The 17,305-nt window shown below is 35.8% G+C and overlaps 1 protein-coding gene across 1 annotated transcript in view; it reads right to left on the bottom strand.

Moving 5' to 3' along the window:
* Nucleotides 1-17,305, bottom strand: part of TMEFF2 (transmembrane protein with EGF like and two follistatin like domains 2) — a 224,376-nt gene that overhangs the window by 38,682 nt on the left and 168,389 nt on the right. The window contains exons 6-7 of the mRNA XM_028124854.2: nt 8,743-8,891; nt 7,950-8,009 (exon numbers count right to left, since the gene is read on the bottom strand). Coding sequence (XP_027980655.1) covers nt 7,950-8,009; nt 8,743-8,891 — 209 coding nt within the window. The remainder of the gene's footprint in view (nt 1-7,949; nt 8,010-8,742; nt 8,892-17,305) is intronic.

Genomic DNA, 17,305 nt, shown 5'->3' with positions numbered 1-17,305 from the left:
TTTGTTGTAAGCATTTATTCTGACCTTGATGCTCTGACTCTTCAAGGTGTGTGTGCGTGCGTGTGTGTGTGTGTGTGTGTGTGTGTGTGCTTATTGATGATATATAAACATTCACTTTTCTGAGTGGAAATGATGTTTTTCATAACAGACATAAATTCTTATATACCACGTTCCTGTTATTTTTGCTTGATACCTTCCCATCACTATAATCACCCATTACACAGATTTCCTTTAAATAATGAATATGTGGGTCTTTCATACATATATCCTGGGATATAAATGACTAATTTTAAAGATCAAGTAGAAAAGAAACATAAGTGATATCATGATCTTGCCGTTCTGTTAAATCTTATGTCCTCCTACTAAATTTCTATTTGAATCTCATGTTTTAATAATCTGGTGGTCATGTGTTTTTAAAGTGATCAAACTATATTGTACATAAAATTATGTTGACTGGAGGAAAACTGAAAAGTTAGTCATGTGAAAATTTAGACACATCAGTGTGCTGAAGACTTGTAAATGGTAGGTGCTCAATGAATACTTTTTCTATAGATGAATCAAAAAGTCAGCCAGAATATCTTGCAACAAGTTGTTATATGTCTTGAGTAGGAAAAAAATAAACCTTTTGTAATTGTATGAGTTCACAAATGAAAATATTTGTACAAAAACTCAATATATATCGTATGGACAGACCACAGACCATACGGTGTGTTAAATTTCCCATAAATAAATTTTCAATTGTCTGACCAAAAGGAAAATAATAACAACAGCTAGCTTCCTAGTTTCTTGCTAATATCGTCTATAATGTCTTTTAATTCAGTCTTTAACCCTAAGGAAGTAGGCTTATTATATCCATTGAACAGATGAAGAAACTGAGGCTCAGAAAGGTCAATTAATTGGCTCAAGGTTAAATAATCAAAAGCATGGCCAGTGTTTAAACTCAGCCCTGTCTGATTTTTAGCGGTCCTAACCATTAAACTCTCTGCCACACCTTTATGGAAGAGAAAAGTAGATGAGTAACACCTCAAGGTGAACAATTTGTTTCAGGAAGGAGCATTTCAAATAGGAAAAAGTGCACATAAATGATGCAGGATGCATTTATGAACTGGGGCATAAACAAAGTTTTCCAGAGTCTACCAGGGCCCAAGGCAACTCTTCAGTAGAAAACCTTCATCTGTATTGCAAATACTATTTCTGTGTTTATCTACAACCACAAACATAACATAATATTACAGATGACTGGCTACATGATTTTATGGGGAAAACAATGAAAGCACAGAAGTTCAAGAGAGCAGGAAAAATTGTGAGTTAGAGTTCATAGAAAGCTTTATGAATTTTGCAGCACTCTAATGTAAATCCCAGAGGGGAAAATACTTGAATTGAGACACTTTCCCTCAGAAATCTTGAGAAAATCTTGACATCTTAATTCATTTCTTGAGCTTAAATATTCTAGGCTAGTCTGGTGGCACTGGAATAGCCTGGGCAAACATTTTTATTTATTTCACTGTTGATACCAATATTTGTGCTCAAGCTGCTGCCTGCATTTGCTACTATTTATTTCTTTCCTACGGATCAAATTATTGGCCTAGACGTAAAATGGTTTCTGGGGAAGTGTTCCTTGTGTTCATGAGCGAATGGAAAAAGCTCCCATTTTAAATGTAGATTTTTTTTCCACATGACTGAATTAATTCATGTTATAAATATGATTTGTAACCGCTGGATATTCATGTCGATACATATATAGTGGAAGAGCAGTCGAGGCAAATGGTAGATAAATCAAGCAAGTGCTATATTTGCATGGGTGGGTGGTCAACGTGCCAAAATGCTGCGTCCAGTTCTGGGTCAACCACTTAGCTTTTCGGAGCTACCATTTTACTTCCCTTAGTATTTGTAACCCTGTTTTATTGGATTGACCTGAGAGCAAATAAGGTAATGTGAATAGATATTTGTAAACCTAGAAAGTATCGCACACACCTTTTCTATTAATGTAGGATTACTTGGTGGCAAACACTTCTCTTTGGTTTCTCTTGTCTATGTGGGGAAATAGAAAACAGAACAGCAAAACTTAAGAATCAAACAAGATAGTGCTTGTAGGATGCTTGTGAGATACAGATAAATCAAAGAAAGGAGTAACTCTTTGGAGCATTTCACAGCAATGTAGACGTCGCAGTGAAACATTTTTCAGTCTGAAACTCTCAAGGGGTTAACCTCTAAGGGTGGGTCCCAAAGTCTCTAAGAATGTTAGATAGTGACACTTCTCCCCTGGTCCCATACCATTCACACTTTGCTGGGTTCTGGAATTAGCGATGATGTTTTGAACCTCAGCTCTATCACATAGTCCCTTTTTAGTTAATCTCCTTGAACCTCCATTTCTCACCTGTCAAATGCATATAATATCTCCCTCACATTTCTGTCGCCAAGACTGAGGAGACAGGCCTTTGTAAATTGCAAAAGCCTCCACAGAGAACAAGTTATTATGACAATTCACTTAGACTAGATACCCTTTCAAGATGTCAGTTTCCTCTTAGTGTGAACAAATGAATAATAGGATGGAATTCAGTGGAATAATAGGATGTATGGAATTTGGTTTAAGTGTATATTTCTGGTTTCTTTCTTTCTTCTTTTAGACCTGAGCTTAATATCTAAATTATTGCTTAAAGATAAGGGAGAGATTTCTAAAGAGAAAATTTCCTAAAAAAAATTAGGCCTCCCTCAATGTTACAAGCAATGGTGAATGGCCACAGTGTAATGCACAATAAGAAGACACATAGACTCCATGCATGCCGGTACCTACACTCAGAGCTGGGGAGACCCTAGTTCCCTCCCAAGGCTGTGGAGATGACTCAGGGCTAACTTTTCTCATTAACTGCTAATAAAAGCAGGGGTAATTTCTTTTCCCCATATAGATACTATAATTTAACATATTCTTTATCTTTATTCAGGCTTTCTGACTGTTCTTCTAATCCAGCTCCTGTTAAACCTGTAGATACATGAGGAAGATAAGCTGAACACACTCCCCCTCATAGCCAATTCCCTTAGGACTCTGTGTTATTTTTTTCCAACTTGGAAATATACATAAATATAACTCATTATTTAATCTGCCACAGAAAGACTATCATTGATTTACACATATTCTAATGCGATGCTCTAGAATCTTATAAAAATTGTTATAAAAAATCCCCAGCCTTGTGAAAAGCCTTGGCATATTTTATAAAAATCACTATTGAAGATATTATCCATTCTATGTCTTCCAGCTATAAGAAGATCTGTGCCAAATATTTCTTTTGAGAACTGAACATTAGAGAAATTATGTGTTTGGTTTCTGAACTAATTATTTATTCTTTTTTTATCAGGCAATGGAAACCTAAGTTCCATCTTGGCAGAGCCCTAGAATGAGGAGTTCACCTTTGTAAAGCCCAGTAGAGTGCATATAGCAGGGACTCTAAATATTTGCCAAATGAATTGATTCAATCATGTTTTCTCTTTTTACACTGGTTACAAGGAAGCTTAGGGCTAAATGCAGTAGCTATAATAGTCCATGTTGCTGATATATTTATTTTCCTCTACAGTTCTGCCTTATGCTTTCACTTTCTCTTTAAACGATCTCATTGAATATATTTTAATTATAAGCCACTACAAATCCTTTCAGAAACTGGTGCAAAATGTCCTAAAAGAAAACTCATTTTATTTTCTAGATGATAAAAGACAAAATCGTTTAAATTCATGGTTTGTTTTGTTTTTCATGTGTGTGTTTATGTGTAAGTGTATATTTTTTACATCTAACAATTTATAAAATTAAGTACATTTTCACTGGAAAAATATGCAGCTACTTTTTCTGAAGCATGATCAGACTTTTATTTTATTTTTTATTTTATTTATTTATTTTTAAAGACAATTGTTTTTTTTTTAAAGATTTATTTATTTATTTGACAGAGAGAATGAGATAGAGAGAGAGAGCATGAGAGGGGAGAGGGTCAGAGGGAGAAGCAGACTCCTCGCTGAGCAGGGAGCCTGATGCGGGACTCGATTCCGGGACTCCAGGATCATGACCTGAGCCGAAGGCAGTCGCTTAACCAACTGAGCCACCCAGGTGCCCCATGATCAGACTTTTAGACAGAAAAGCAATATAATCAGAAAATACATATACCAGATGAAGAAAAGCAAAATGGGTGAACTTCATTTTTTCATTCCAAGACATGAGGGGAAATTTTTTAAAAAAGAAAATGTTGCAGATTTCAAGAGGTATAAAACATTTGCTATTTATAAAATATGCTATTTATGAAAACTTCCAGAAGGAAAGTTTAATATTAGCATTTTGAAACAATGGAAATCCCTGAAAGCTTCAGTTCTGTGGTTTTATAAAATGTTCTCTGAGCCTTTCTGCAAGTAAAGAGAGAGACCTAAATGTAAGCCCAAGTCTTAGACTGATGAAGGGAGAATGACATTAAGTAGCCTGTTTAGCTTATCAGACAGAGATCCTGTCACTCTGCCTTGAAACAGAGATCCAAAGCTCTTGACTCAGGACTCACTACTGCCTTGGGTCTCATTAAAGGAGAGAGGGCAGAATAGAGACCCAAGTCAAGCACAACCAGAAAGTAATGCTGGCTGGGATGATCTGGCAAATTCTTTGGCTTCCTAGAGTCCGTTTCAGGTCTATCTTGGAATTCATAGCTCTGCACAAGTTCGGTCACCCTGTAGTTGACCTCCTCTTAGCCTTGTTGGGGGCCTGGCTCTCTTTGTATTTGTTTTCTTGTGAATTGGCCCTTGCTCGTCCTTACTGCAGTCTCTGTTTTATAAATGATATTAAATATGAGACACAGCATATTTATTTTTAGATTTCGGTTCTCTTTATAACATTTTTGTAATCAGTAATGTGTGGTTTTTGTACTAACATCAGTAAGGTAGGCTCAAACAGGAAAAATAGGGGTGTTGCTAAAGGTTTTTAACCTCTAGTATTAACAGCATCTAAGAAAAAAATGAATGTGTTAAGATCGGGACTTCCCTCCAGTGGGAGCATCCATCAATGTTTGTCTAACAAGGGAAGTGACTGTGACATTAAGTGAACTTGTGAGCAGATAGCAAACTTCTAGGAATGTGAGTCACACAGTTCCTGTTTTCCCTTCTTGGGGAGTTTTGAAAATGTGAAACAAAAATTAAGAGGACAGTGACATACTAAGTCTCCATTTGGTTCCTTTTATTTTTCCAAAGTTTGTATCCCAAAATTTATGAAAATGCAAATACTATTGAAAGCCTGGAAATGTTGAGGGATGTGGCTATTATTTATATATTGTCTAGTGAGGGGTATACATTGTACTTTAATAAGATTACCGATGAAGATAAAGACATCTAAATTAACTTCCATGGGAGTTTTAAAGTATGTAATCAATGCTTAATTAGAAATTGCAGGCTTCAATTGACATTATCTTTGTTCCTGTCTTAAATTTGGATTTCAACAAACATGTATTTTTAAACTTTACTTTTATCTTAAAAGTTTTTCTATGGAATTTACTAGATAAATCTGATGTCAAACTAGCAGACCTTGGACAACACTGAGGGTCTGAACAGTTTTCATTTGCACGGATTTAAAAACACATTCTCTTTCCTTCTCATGTTCAATAAAGGGGTAAGATAGGAAATAATGCCAACCAAAAGCATTGACTTTGAAGGTCAGAAATTATCTCTTTGAAATCAAATTCAAATATGAATTCTTTGGAACAAAAATTTAACTCCCAAACTCTTTGAAAGTGGGCAATCTGTAAATAGGTAATATGAATGACAATGACAGAGTGGTAAACTCCAATATGATATGTAATGTACAGTTTTATAAACTCACATATATTTGCATATTGATGCTAATCAACTTGAAAAGCTTTTTGTTTCAGGGAGAAGCTTGATTTTCCTATGAGTTCAATGACGAATATTTCAATAGAGGAGTTATTCATATAATATTACATTTTTGAAGATTTTTTTCCAAGTGAATTAGTTTGCAAAACAAGTATAAAGGGATTTTAAGCACAGTTAGTTACTCTTTATATGAAAGTGAAATCCTTATGAAATCTTCAAACACTTTAGGCTACAGTAAAATTAAATATGCCAGGTAGCGGCTTATAATACCTTCAAGATATAGCTATTGTTTATAACAAAATATAGAATTTAAATTTGATTTCATTTAACATTTAAAATGTATATTATTAGTTTCAGACCTTGGTTTTTCATTATCTTTTATCACTTTAATACTTTCCTGTGGATCAGCATATTCCAAAGTGCGTTCTTGGGAATACCAGTACTGCAAAAGTGCCGCAAAAGCATGTGTTGTCTATCACATAAGTTTGATAAAAACTATATACTATAAGGAATCATTCAAAATTATTTTAGGTGTGATAATAATGTAATTTTATTTAAAAAGAGTTGATCTTTTAGAGTTGCAGGCTAAAGTATTTATGAATAAAGTGATGCAATTTCTGGGATTTCTTTCCACATAACTTTGAAAATGCTGATCAGGATGCAGTTGGAGACGGGGCGAGGTTAGCCATGGGTTGATGTTACTGCATTTGAGTGATGAATACATGGGGTTCATTATACTACCCAGCCTACATTTGCGTGTATTTTGTATCTATTAGAACAAAAATTAAAAAAATAAATAAAACATGCATATCTCTTAAAGATTTCACAGTGCACACAAGCTATGAGGGGTTCTGGGTAAGAAAGTCCTTTGTTTATCTGGGCTGCTCCCAAACTTATTGATCATGGACTGTTCTTTTCAAGGAATACCTGCTAATAGCTCTCCTGGACATTTGGGAACAGCTATACAATAGTGGAACTAATGTTTTTCCATGTATCATTGTGCATGATACTTCCAGGCTTCTAGCACATGAATAGTTTTATTTACATGTTGAAAACTATTAAGATAAAAATGAAAAATTTTAAAAAATTTTTTGTTATTTCTAAATTCTGAGAGGTGTGAGGTATCCGTAGTATAACATCTGATTAACTTTTTTCAATTTCATTGCGATTAATTTTGTGTATAAATATGATGTCAGAAATACTGTTAAAATACAATTTCAGAAAAAAATGAACGATAATACATATTTTGAAAGATAAGAGCATTTCTTGATTGACTATTGGCCATAAATCTAGTTAGAACTGTTTAATAGGTGAGTGAAAAGCTCTTTAAAACATAAAACTCCAAATATCATTATCAACATCAATAATTTTACTTTATATTTTTAATCCTAAGTTTTTATAAAATTTAATAATTTGTTAAAATCCTATTTGCATACCCATAAATTATTTCTCACCCTAGAAAAATTATATTAGGTAGAAATAATTCTCAAAATAATATTCTCTAATAGCTAAATAAAATTTACATTTTTATATAAATGCTTGATAATTCTGCATGTCAGAAGCTACATTGTACTTTTAAAATAATAATTTTATTAAAATAATAAGTTATTATTTTAAAAGTAATTTACAGATACCTTTTTAACTTTGCATTTAAAGAGAGAGAGCCGGTATTATTTATAGCTATCTTTTCCAGTTATTTTAGAGACTAGCAAAATTTTTTATTGTTGACTTTAATGAAAATTCAAACAAGAATGTTTGCATTCATTACAATATACTACCAAAAACTACATTAATTTCCACTGATGCCCATTAATTTGATAAATGTTTTGTCATTTGTACCATTTGCACTGTCAAAACAAGTTAGTTATATCTTACTGACATTTCTGACAATTGCTTTAACTCTGGCAAAAAAATAAAAGGCATTTTATTTGCTTCAAAAAAATTCACTATTGTCTATTGAAAGTTTGAACCAAGCAAGAGAAGATTAGCACATGTCAGAAGTCTTGCAAGATTCACCTTAGGATCAATGGTAAGAAAAAAATGATCCCCCCAGGACCCTTTTATAGAAGTGCTCATATTCTATTGTAGAAAATATTATAATGTACCTGCATAATCCGTTCTTGCATAATGCCCATCTTCAGATTTAGTGGTTGTAGTTGTGTTATCTGTGTGAAAAAAATTAACAACGAAGATTGATTAATTGCTTCCTAAACATCGAATGTCAAATTTATATTATTCTTCTAATAGTACCTTCACTGTGATTAAGGAAATTTTATAACTATCGTTCTAAGCTACCTTTATGCAAAGACATATTTACATCAATTTGCTTGAGAGTGAATAATAAAATGATATCAGCTTTCTAGAGTTTGGGGCAGAGAAGTTTCACAATCATAACTGAGATAAGGTGGGTAAAGGAATAACAAGTCAAAACCCAAGAAAATGTTTGTTTCTGAATAAGAAACAACATAAAACATTCTCGTACATCCTGCTTTAAAAAATGTACTTGAAATATTTCTATTGATTCAATACATAAAAATCATGTCATTTGTTTTTAATTTCAAGGTTTTCTAATAAATCCTCAGATTCTTTGCTAAAGATGATTTTGACTTTTTTTTTTTTTTCCCTGTGCAAAGAGAATGTCTGCTGAATATTGGCTTCTGTGTTTACGGCTTTGTGCAGATACAGTCCCATTATATAGAAAAAGATATAGACTGTTGCTGATAGGCTCTCAAACTCCTATAATCACCATAAATGCTACAGTAGACTTTAGTATCCATTATAAATCAGAACTGTCTTCTGGAAAGGAAATAGCTTGCCTAATAAGGAGTTATCTTCACTTTTCATTTCTACACTAAGACTAAAAACATTCTTTGAAATGAATTTTGGTATGAACATTACCTTGACATCGACCCAACGACATGACCTCAATTTTCTCCTGTTTCTGACATGATGCTTCTTTGATTTGACATGCATTATCATAAGATTTCCCATCAGAAGCACAGAGGGGATTGAAGTTGGTTTGAGAACAGTCGATATTGCACACACACCTAAAGGAAGAGAGAAATAAAAATGGGTGAAGGGGTTTAATTGTATGGTGATGGGTAATAACGGGACTTATGATGGTGATCACTTTGAAGTGCATACAAATATCAATTTATAATGTCATGTGCCTGAAACTTATATAATGTCATATACCAATTTACCTCAATCAAAAAAAATAACATTAATAGCGTTGCTATCACATTATACATCAAACACAAAGTGGAAGAATTGCTAGGTTGGCAACATACAAGTCGACAAAACTGAATTGTATCCTTCCAGGGAAGTTCCTTCGTTTGCCTACCAGAGACGAAAAGAAGCACAGAACTAATTGAAAATAATTCAAAAGATTGATAAATGGATAAAAAAATAAAAAGGGCAAACGCAGAAAATAATCATCAGTAAATCTCTGCCATTGGAACTTTTGAAACATGTACATACACTTCCATGCTGATGCTGGCAGAATTTGAATAGGCTGAGGTAGTCATGAAAGTCTGCTTTACAATTTCCTCAAATGAGATCTTACTGTGTTTCTTTATTCTCAGGATATCTGAATGGTGAGAGCGTGAGGAAAATGATTCAGAGGACATTTGCAAGAAAGTAAGCCAGGACATTATTTGGAGTGCAATCAGGAGTTATATTTCTTCAGCTACATGAAGATGCACAAGACATGTGCTAACCAGGAATCTTTGGTGGTCCTTAATGTTTGTGGGGGGGGGGGCGCCGCACAAAACCCTTTGAGAATCAAATGAAAGGTATGGCTCTCTCTTTAGAAATTCTCATACTCACACAAAACAACTTTTTTGCATAAAATTTCAGAGTATTTGTGGGCCGCTTGATGCCTGTCCCATAGATCCCTTTCCCAGATATACACTATTTTTTCTAATTCTAGTTTTAAGTAATAAATACAAGTTGATTACCACTCATGATTTTAATACTTTTCTATAATATACAAAGAAATTTGAATCAATGAGAATTAGGTTGCCTGAATTAGAAGAATGAGACATTTTCAAGCAAACTTTATATGACTTTTCCTATGTTCTTATCATTCTCTGTAGACAAAGTAGACTGTTTTCACTCAGAATATTTTTATACGTGTGTAAATATGTTATTGCCTTAGAATATAAACTCATATTTTAAATTTCTCTTAATTAATTTTCTATTAATATTTACATTATTTTTCTAAATAGATTTTATGCTTCCCAAAGTGGCGAAGCACAAATTTTACTTCTGTAGATCTTACTTAGAGCTGGGCATATAATGTAATGATTACAATAACAACTAGGTTACTACATGCTGGGTTCTTAACATGCATTGCTTTCTTTAATCTTTACAACAGCCATTTTATAGACCAATGATAGTGCAATTATAAGGTCAGAGAGCTAGTAAATTGTGGAACAAGGGCCACCTACGGGTGTGTGAAAGTAACATACAACCCCTTTCCTTTCACCACAGGCTGTGTATTAGAATTTCCTGGAAAACTTTTAAATATACTGATCCACAAGCAGGTTTCTGGCCCTAATAACTCTGGGGGTAGAGCTTAGGATTCTACCTTCTTAGGCAGTCAGACTGGCACCAGATTCATTTCCTTGGAATCACTGCTTTATCCATTTGTTGATTAAGTGAGAGGGTTTGTCTACACAACAGTGCTTCTCGGAGTGTAGTCCTTAGACCGTCTGTATCAGTATTACCTAGATCTCTGTTAAAAGTGCTGGCAGAAATTGTGCCAATGCACTTTTTTTTTTGGTCTGAGAATTGCTTTAGGAACACTGGGTTATTTTTACTTTCACATACTTAGGAACAAATGGCTAGGACAGATGGTTACCATCTCCAAATGCATAAGTCATTGAGGAGTGGTTTTCCTACCTCGGTCGCGATGTGGCTACTGAGATCACAACATTGTTACCTAGCCTGATTCTTGGCATCTGAAAGATCTGAGATTGAGAGGCTGCCTACATGTTCAAGACCTTTTGGTCCTTTCCACCGTGCATTTGGGGAAGTGACTTTGTAGATCAGCCTTGTTTTCCTTAACAATTTGTAGTAAATAAAGAGGTGAGGAGACGGACATTGTGTGTTTTTTAAAAGTTGATTCTAATTGCCTCAAGCCAGTTTACTATTGTTGTGTTAGACTTTGGGGACTATCTCCTTGAAAGACACCAGCATAATTATGTTACTAACAGCAGAACAGAGAGAAAGTCATTATTTTCCCATCTATCTAAAAAGTAAATTATATAGGGTACAAGGGCTCTGCAGGTATCTTCAAATTATTTTTAGTATCTGAGTTTATTAAACTTAATTAGTTCAAAAACCATGCAGGATTCCAGCACCATAGTCTGACACCCTATTGGTAGTAGTTAAATTATCTTTGTATTCCCCGCACCACCCAATACTTTCCATACACTCATCATTCAATAACTGCCTGTAGTAGATAAATAAATGAAATGAATAAATATAGTGACATGATCTTATATTCTTAAAAAAGATGAAATTAACATAAATCATCATTACTATATTGTCATAAAAACAGAGAGTAGCTAACTAATTTTCTTGGCAGATATTAAATGTTCTCAGTGAGATCAAATAAGGACAATAATAATAGTAGCTTACTTCATGATAGTGTTATCTGCTTTCTATGCCATTACTCTTTTCATCCTTCTATCTCTGTGAGGTAGCTACTATTACTATCTCTATCTTAAAGATGAGAAAACTGAAGCTTAGAGAAGTCACATAGCTTTTATGGGGAAGAACCTAATTTCCAATATAGGCAGTTTGATGCCAGAACCTACACCGTTCTACATACCGTTCAGTACAGTGAAAAACAAGGCAAACCCAAATTCCTATTATTAACTAATTAAAGGAATACCTTGGATAATTAGGCTTGAAAAAATAAGACTATGTCTACTCTTAGAGTATTTATCGTGATGTTATGAATCTAAGTCATAATGCCTCTTAGTCTCTGTCTTCCCAAACAAGTGATCCAGACATTTTAGTATCATAGGGATATAGCAGTGAATATTCATTTGAAGGCATTCTGAACTAATACCTGGTAATTAGAATGAATAACAAATTGATATGAATTAAGTTAATCTGACTACTTAAGACATCAATTGTTTAGACTATTTTATCCTTAACAAAATTTTACATAATGTTGTTTCTACTTTTTTATAAAAATACAGGTTTTACACACACACGCACACACACACACACACACACACACACACACACACACACTCCAACTGACTCTAAGTTTTAGCACCGAATCTTAGCACCAAGTCACTCCTTCAAAACTTTTAAAGAGCCTGGAATTTTTGAAAGTTCAGATTCATGGGGCAGAGAGATTTTATATGTTGATAGAGTACATGAATTTGTGTATGTGTGTGTGAAGAATGGGCTCTGTGGTGGCATTTACTGCATTCTTAATGTGCCTATTTATTAGTTCATACCTTCACTTTCTGAAACCTTCTTAAAGGCTATATGTCTTTTTTACCTTTGAATTTCTGGAACCTAGTAGAGGGCATCATAGCAAGTCATCAATAAATGGTTACTGAATGAATTACTGAAAGAAAGGCAAGCTAGAACTCGGACGAAGTTAGAGATTAGTTATTGTCCGGACATTAACACATAGGAGAAAGAACCAGTGATAGGTTCACATAAACTCTCACTTAACTCTGTGCTACTTAGCACTTGAAGAAGGCCACCTGCCTCCTTTAATTTGTGTCCCACAGACAAAGGAGACAGAGCACCAGCCCTTAGCGACCTCAATGACATCAGAGTACGGTTGTGAAAGGGACATGTTTCACCATGCAGCTCACTACTTATATTTTGTGGTATTTGGGGGCAGTTTTTAAGGACCAGTATAATTTAAACATGGTAATGACTTGTCAGTTTATTACTGTTTCAAACCAATGAAAAATACAAGGCTCCGACAAAAAGGTGACAGAATTATCATATGGTGTAATGGTGAAATTGCAGGTCACTCTGTGCTTTAGCAGCTTATGTAAATTAATCCAGGGTTTTTCTTTTTACAGAAATGAAAGGCAGATATTTTTAAAAACAGAAACTATCCCTTCTTCACTGCTTTTGGCAAATAATTACATTATTATTCATTCTGAGAGGAGTAACTAGTTAATTACAGCATGTCACAAGTATTTTATGTGAGCCAAGGATTTGTAAGGCTGAGGACTGCATGGATGCCTTTAAGGGTTTGTGTGTGTGTTTTTTTTTTTCTTTCCTTTTCTTCTTTTTTCCAACCTATCTCAGTCTTTTGACATTTTGACACTGCGATTACATAGATCTCTTTTCTTCTAAGCTACAGAGAAAAAGAACCAGTCCTACTTGAAAATAATAATTTTACGGTTTGTATGTGGAAATACTACCCTCTGAAATCCTTCAAAGAAAATTAACATCGACTGAAAACCTTAGTTCTCTGAATTGTAAGAAAGAAGAGAAGCATCCAGTAATTTAAAAAGACCACTTGATGGAGTAAAGAACTGAAATTATAGGAAGTAAAAGGTGGTGTCTATGATGGCCCACATGCATTTATAATTATTTCATGAATATTTTGGGGGCTTGACATTAATTTAGCTCCCTGCCTCTCTTGAAATGGCTCCTCCGAAGGTGTTCAGCAGTGAGTTAAGGAAACCTTTCCCTTACATTTAGGAATGCCTCATTGTCCTCCAGAGTGTGAGGATGCAAAAGCTGCCAGGTAGCAAATACTTATTCATGTGTCTGATTGGTGGCTGCCCTGAAATTTCATTAGATTTTGTCTCATCTATTAAACATGCCTATCACTTGTTCCTCTCCCAAGGTCCTTGACTTGCCCATTACAAATTTTGTCCATACAACATCCCTAATCAGTTTTAAAGTACCCAATTGTACTGCAGTGAGGATGGCTTTCTGGGTTGTTTTGAACCTTGACTGGTTTCTTTCCCTTGAGCCCTGCTGTCTCTGGGGCTATTATGCGGACCCTTTCTAGCCTGGCCAGAAAATGAGGTCAGGGCCACTGTCTGTGCTCTCCATCAGGACTGTAATGGATGAGTTGTATTATATTAATAACAGTGAAAACAGTGTGTGTTTTTCATTCAAGACTCTTGTGATACTTTAAGCCCATTTACTCATTGACTCTCATGTAACTCCTTTTGATGGAACTTGATTATAATTATTTTATCTGTAAAGAAACTACAATTCAGGACTGACTGGGTTGTGAGGGAAAAAATGAAATAAGAGATGTGAAAATCCACTGAAAACCAAAAGCCTATAGAATGTGGAAAAGCATTGACTGGGAGGTAGTACTAGTAAGTCTGCTATATTGTTACTCAGGCGATATATGTGAGCTTGTTTATTTTTTTGTTTTTGTTTTTAAATTTGAGAAGGGCAATCCTTTTAGCTTTGAAATCTAGGATGATGGAATAATGCCCTTTCCAGACATATTACCAAGGACTACAGTGAGGCTTTCCAAGGGGGACGAGGGTTATCTTGTACATGGAAAAAACTTAGTTGCCATTAATATCTATCTCTTTATAAGGAGGTAAAGTATAGAAGTTGGTCTATTAGATGGAAGCTCTTGGGACTATTGAGAAAAAGCCAAGGGCAACAAATAGCCAGTCAATGGATGTCTGAATAAAGAAAAACGAAGCTGAGAGACCCTTCCCCGGGGTGGTGTCAGAACTTTCAGAAACAGAATTGCCTATTGAACAAGTGAAACAATTCCTGGGTAAAAGACTGATGGCCATATATCAAAATGATGTCTAATACAATAAAGGTAGATGGGAAATGGGACTAGAGCCTGGAATTTGGTATCAGATAGATCTGTGTTTAATGGATGCTTGGTCAGTTACTGTATGGCATTGAACTAGTTACTTAACTTCCCTGAGCCTACAAAAATGGAGCTACTAACTCGAGATTGTGGGGTTTAAATGAAATGAGGCACATAAATTGCTTAATAAAGTTTCTGAGAAGTTGTAATCACCCAATAATTATTGGTCATCATTAATTTTTGGCTTAGTGGTTTCTAATCTTGGATGCAAAGAAAAATTTTCTGTGGAATAGTTCGACCTTGGGCAGCTACACAGAGATTTCCACTTAGGAGGTCTCGTGTGAGGCTGCAGTAACTAACTGGAGGTGTCAAAAATACTGCAGGGGATTCTGATGTGCAGATGTGGTGAGCTGTAATTACAGAAAATGCTCTTTCTCACCCTCTAAGACTAAGAGACTTCCTAATTTAGTGTATGTTACATCCATGTGAGAAATTCTGATGCGGTGGGTCTGAGGTAGGACTCAAGCAGCATTTTCAGCAAGTTCCTTAGCTCTTTTTAAGGCAGATAGCTTGCATAGCCTATTGAGAAACCCCAACTATTTTGGCTCCAAAACACCCTTTTCTCTCTCCCCTTCATTCCAACAGAAGGAATTTAATATTCTCATTTAATGTGCATGATTCAGTGGCCTGTAGTAAAAGGTTTTCCTCCATGTGCTACAGGTGACAGGTATGTGGTGTCAGATGACAGGGACAGGTGCCTAAATGCACTGATACAAAAACATCATTGGTGGAGCAGTTAGCAGAAGTGATTTACCAAGTAAAACCAAGGTAGAGTGGTGGGAAAGGACGTGAAGCTATGGAGGGGCTCCCCTGTGCCAGGCGCTTAGCTCCAACCTCCACAATACTGCCAGGTTCTAATGCGCATGAGATAGGGAGGGAAAGGAGGAAACTGAACTATCTCCGAAGGTGAGTGGGATTTAACAGATCTGGGATGGAGCACATGAAGTGGGGAAATGTGCAGAGGCAGACCCTAACATGGAGCTGGGGAGCTGCAAATAGATCAGTCTGATTGGAATGAACTCTTATCAACCAAAGTGGCAGCATACAGCACTCTAGACAGATTGTAAAGGGGCTCAATTCCACCTACGGAGTGTGGCCTTCATCTTCTGCACAATGAAGAGTCCTGAAAGCTTTTTGAGCACAGGGTGATAGGAAGGTCAACATGATGGAAGGGGTGTTTTAGGGAGATTACACTTGCAGGGGAGTGCAGGCGGAGGGACTAATCACCAGGCTATTGCTGTAAACTTGGGGGCTAGATAGGAAAACTGAGGGCAGCGGTGTTCACTCCAGTGAAGAAAAGGATGAATCCATGGCGCTTGGCAGCTCCATACTTAAGGTATATTATAGCGAGGTACTAAGGCACAAATGTCACCACCATGCCCTTCCTGCTCTACCCTTTCCTGCTTTTTTCCTGATTTGTGTTGTGGTCCAAAGAGGAAACTGATGAGAGGGGCAGCCAGGCAGCTGTGTGTGGGACTCAGGAAGGCATGATTTCCTGGTAGGGAGAGCTTTCTTTCTTTGCTGTTGGGACAGGGGCAAACAGAGTTCCATCACGATAGCCATATCATGTAAGCACCCTTGCCTGCAGTTTAAGGAGAATGATTCTTTGTAGTAATGTGTACCCTGCCTGATTCCAGGACTGGTTTAAGATGACTGCAACAAAACTGGCAGCAGGTATCTATTAACGCCTGCTGCCTCGGAAAGCAAACGAGGCTCCCTCCAAGGCAGCAAGTGGCCCCACGCCCCTCTTCCATGTAGACAATACAGTTGAAACAGGGTTTGACTGGAGCTCCCTTTTCATGTATCATGCTTGCATTTTTCTCAGGATTATTTTTTCCTTCTTGAAGCAGCTGCATTTACATCTTAAAATAATCAAAGTAAACAATTCTTCTTACTCATATACATTTTTAAAAGTATCCTGAAGCAAAAATCCCTCATTACCATTATGTGTATGCCCTTGCTCATTAAGCTGGAAAACATATTCAATAACCAAGGGTGACTCTGTGATTACTAAAAAGTGCGGTCTCTCTGACTGGACAGCTCTTACTACACAGCGTAGTCAGAAAGCATGAAAACCCCAGAATAAAAACTTGGAAGTTAAAACAATACAATGAAATCGACATTTGAATAAGGAGACATACTGAATTCCCACTCGCTCCTTTCTGTCAGGATACTGTTGCATGTTCTGGCACTTTCCTTCAGGCCCAGCTGCGGGATTCCTGCACTCACTTCCGCCAGTTCCATGTTTATATTTTGCAAACTGGCCTTCCGGTAGGCTTTCGATCGACCAAAGACTTTCAGGAATAAATATGTATGAACATCATTACAGCCTAGATTTTCCACAAAACTATAATTTAATATCATACCCTTGAATTTCATCCATGAGATATAAAAAAAAGTAGATGAATACTAGCTCTGCATTGTGACAAAAGTGCTAGTTTGAAAATATTGTCCAATACATTGTTCAGGTGGTTTTCATGATAATGGTTTCAGGTCCTGGCATGAACTCATTCCATTCATAATTAAAATTTGCATTACATGATCTCCCTTATGCTTATGTCATTCTTTATTTTTCATTTATTAATCTAAGGGTCAATATAATTTAAA

Source organism: Eumetopias jubatus, unplaced genomic scaffold (genome assembly GCF_037043125.1).
Source record: "Eumetopias jubatus isolate StellerSeaLion01/CBP00866 unplaced genomic scaffold, mEumJub1_p1.0 scaffold_3, whole genome shotgun sequence".
Lineage (NCBI taxonomy): Eukaryota > Metazoa > Chordata > Mammalia > Carnivora > Otariidae > Eumetopias > Eumetopias jubatus.
The sequence above is the reverse complement of the archived record's forward strand: the minus strand, read 5'-3'. Positions and strand labels throughout refer to the sequence as shown.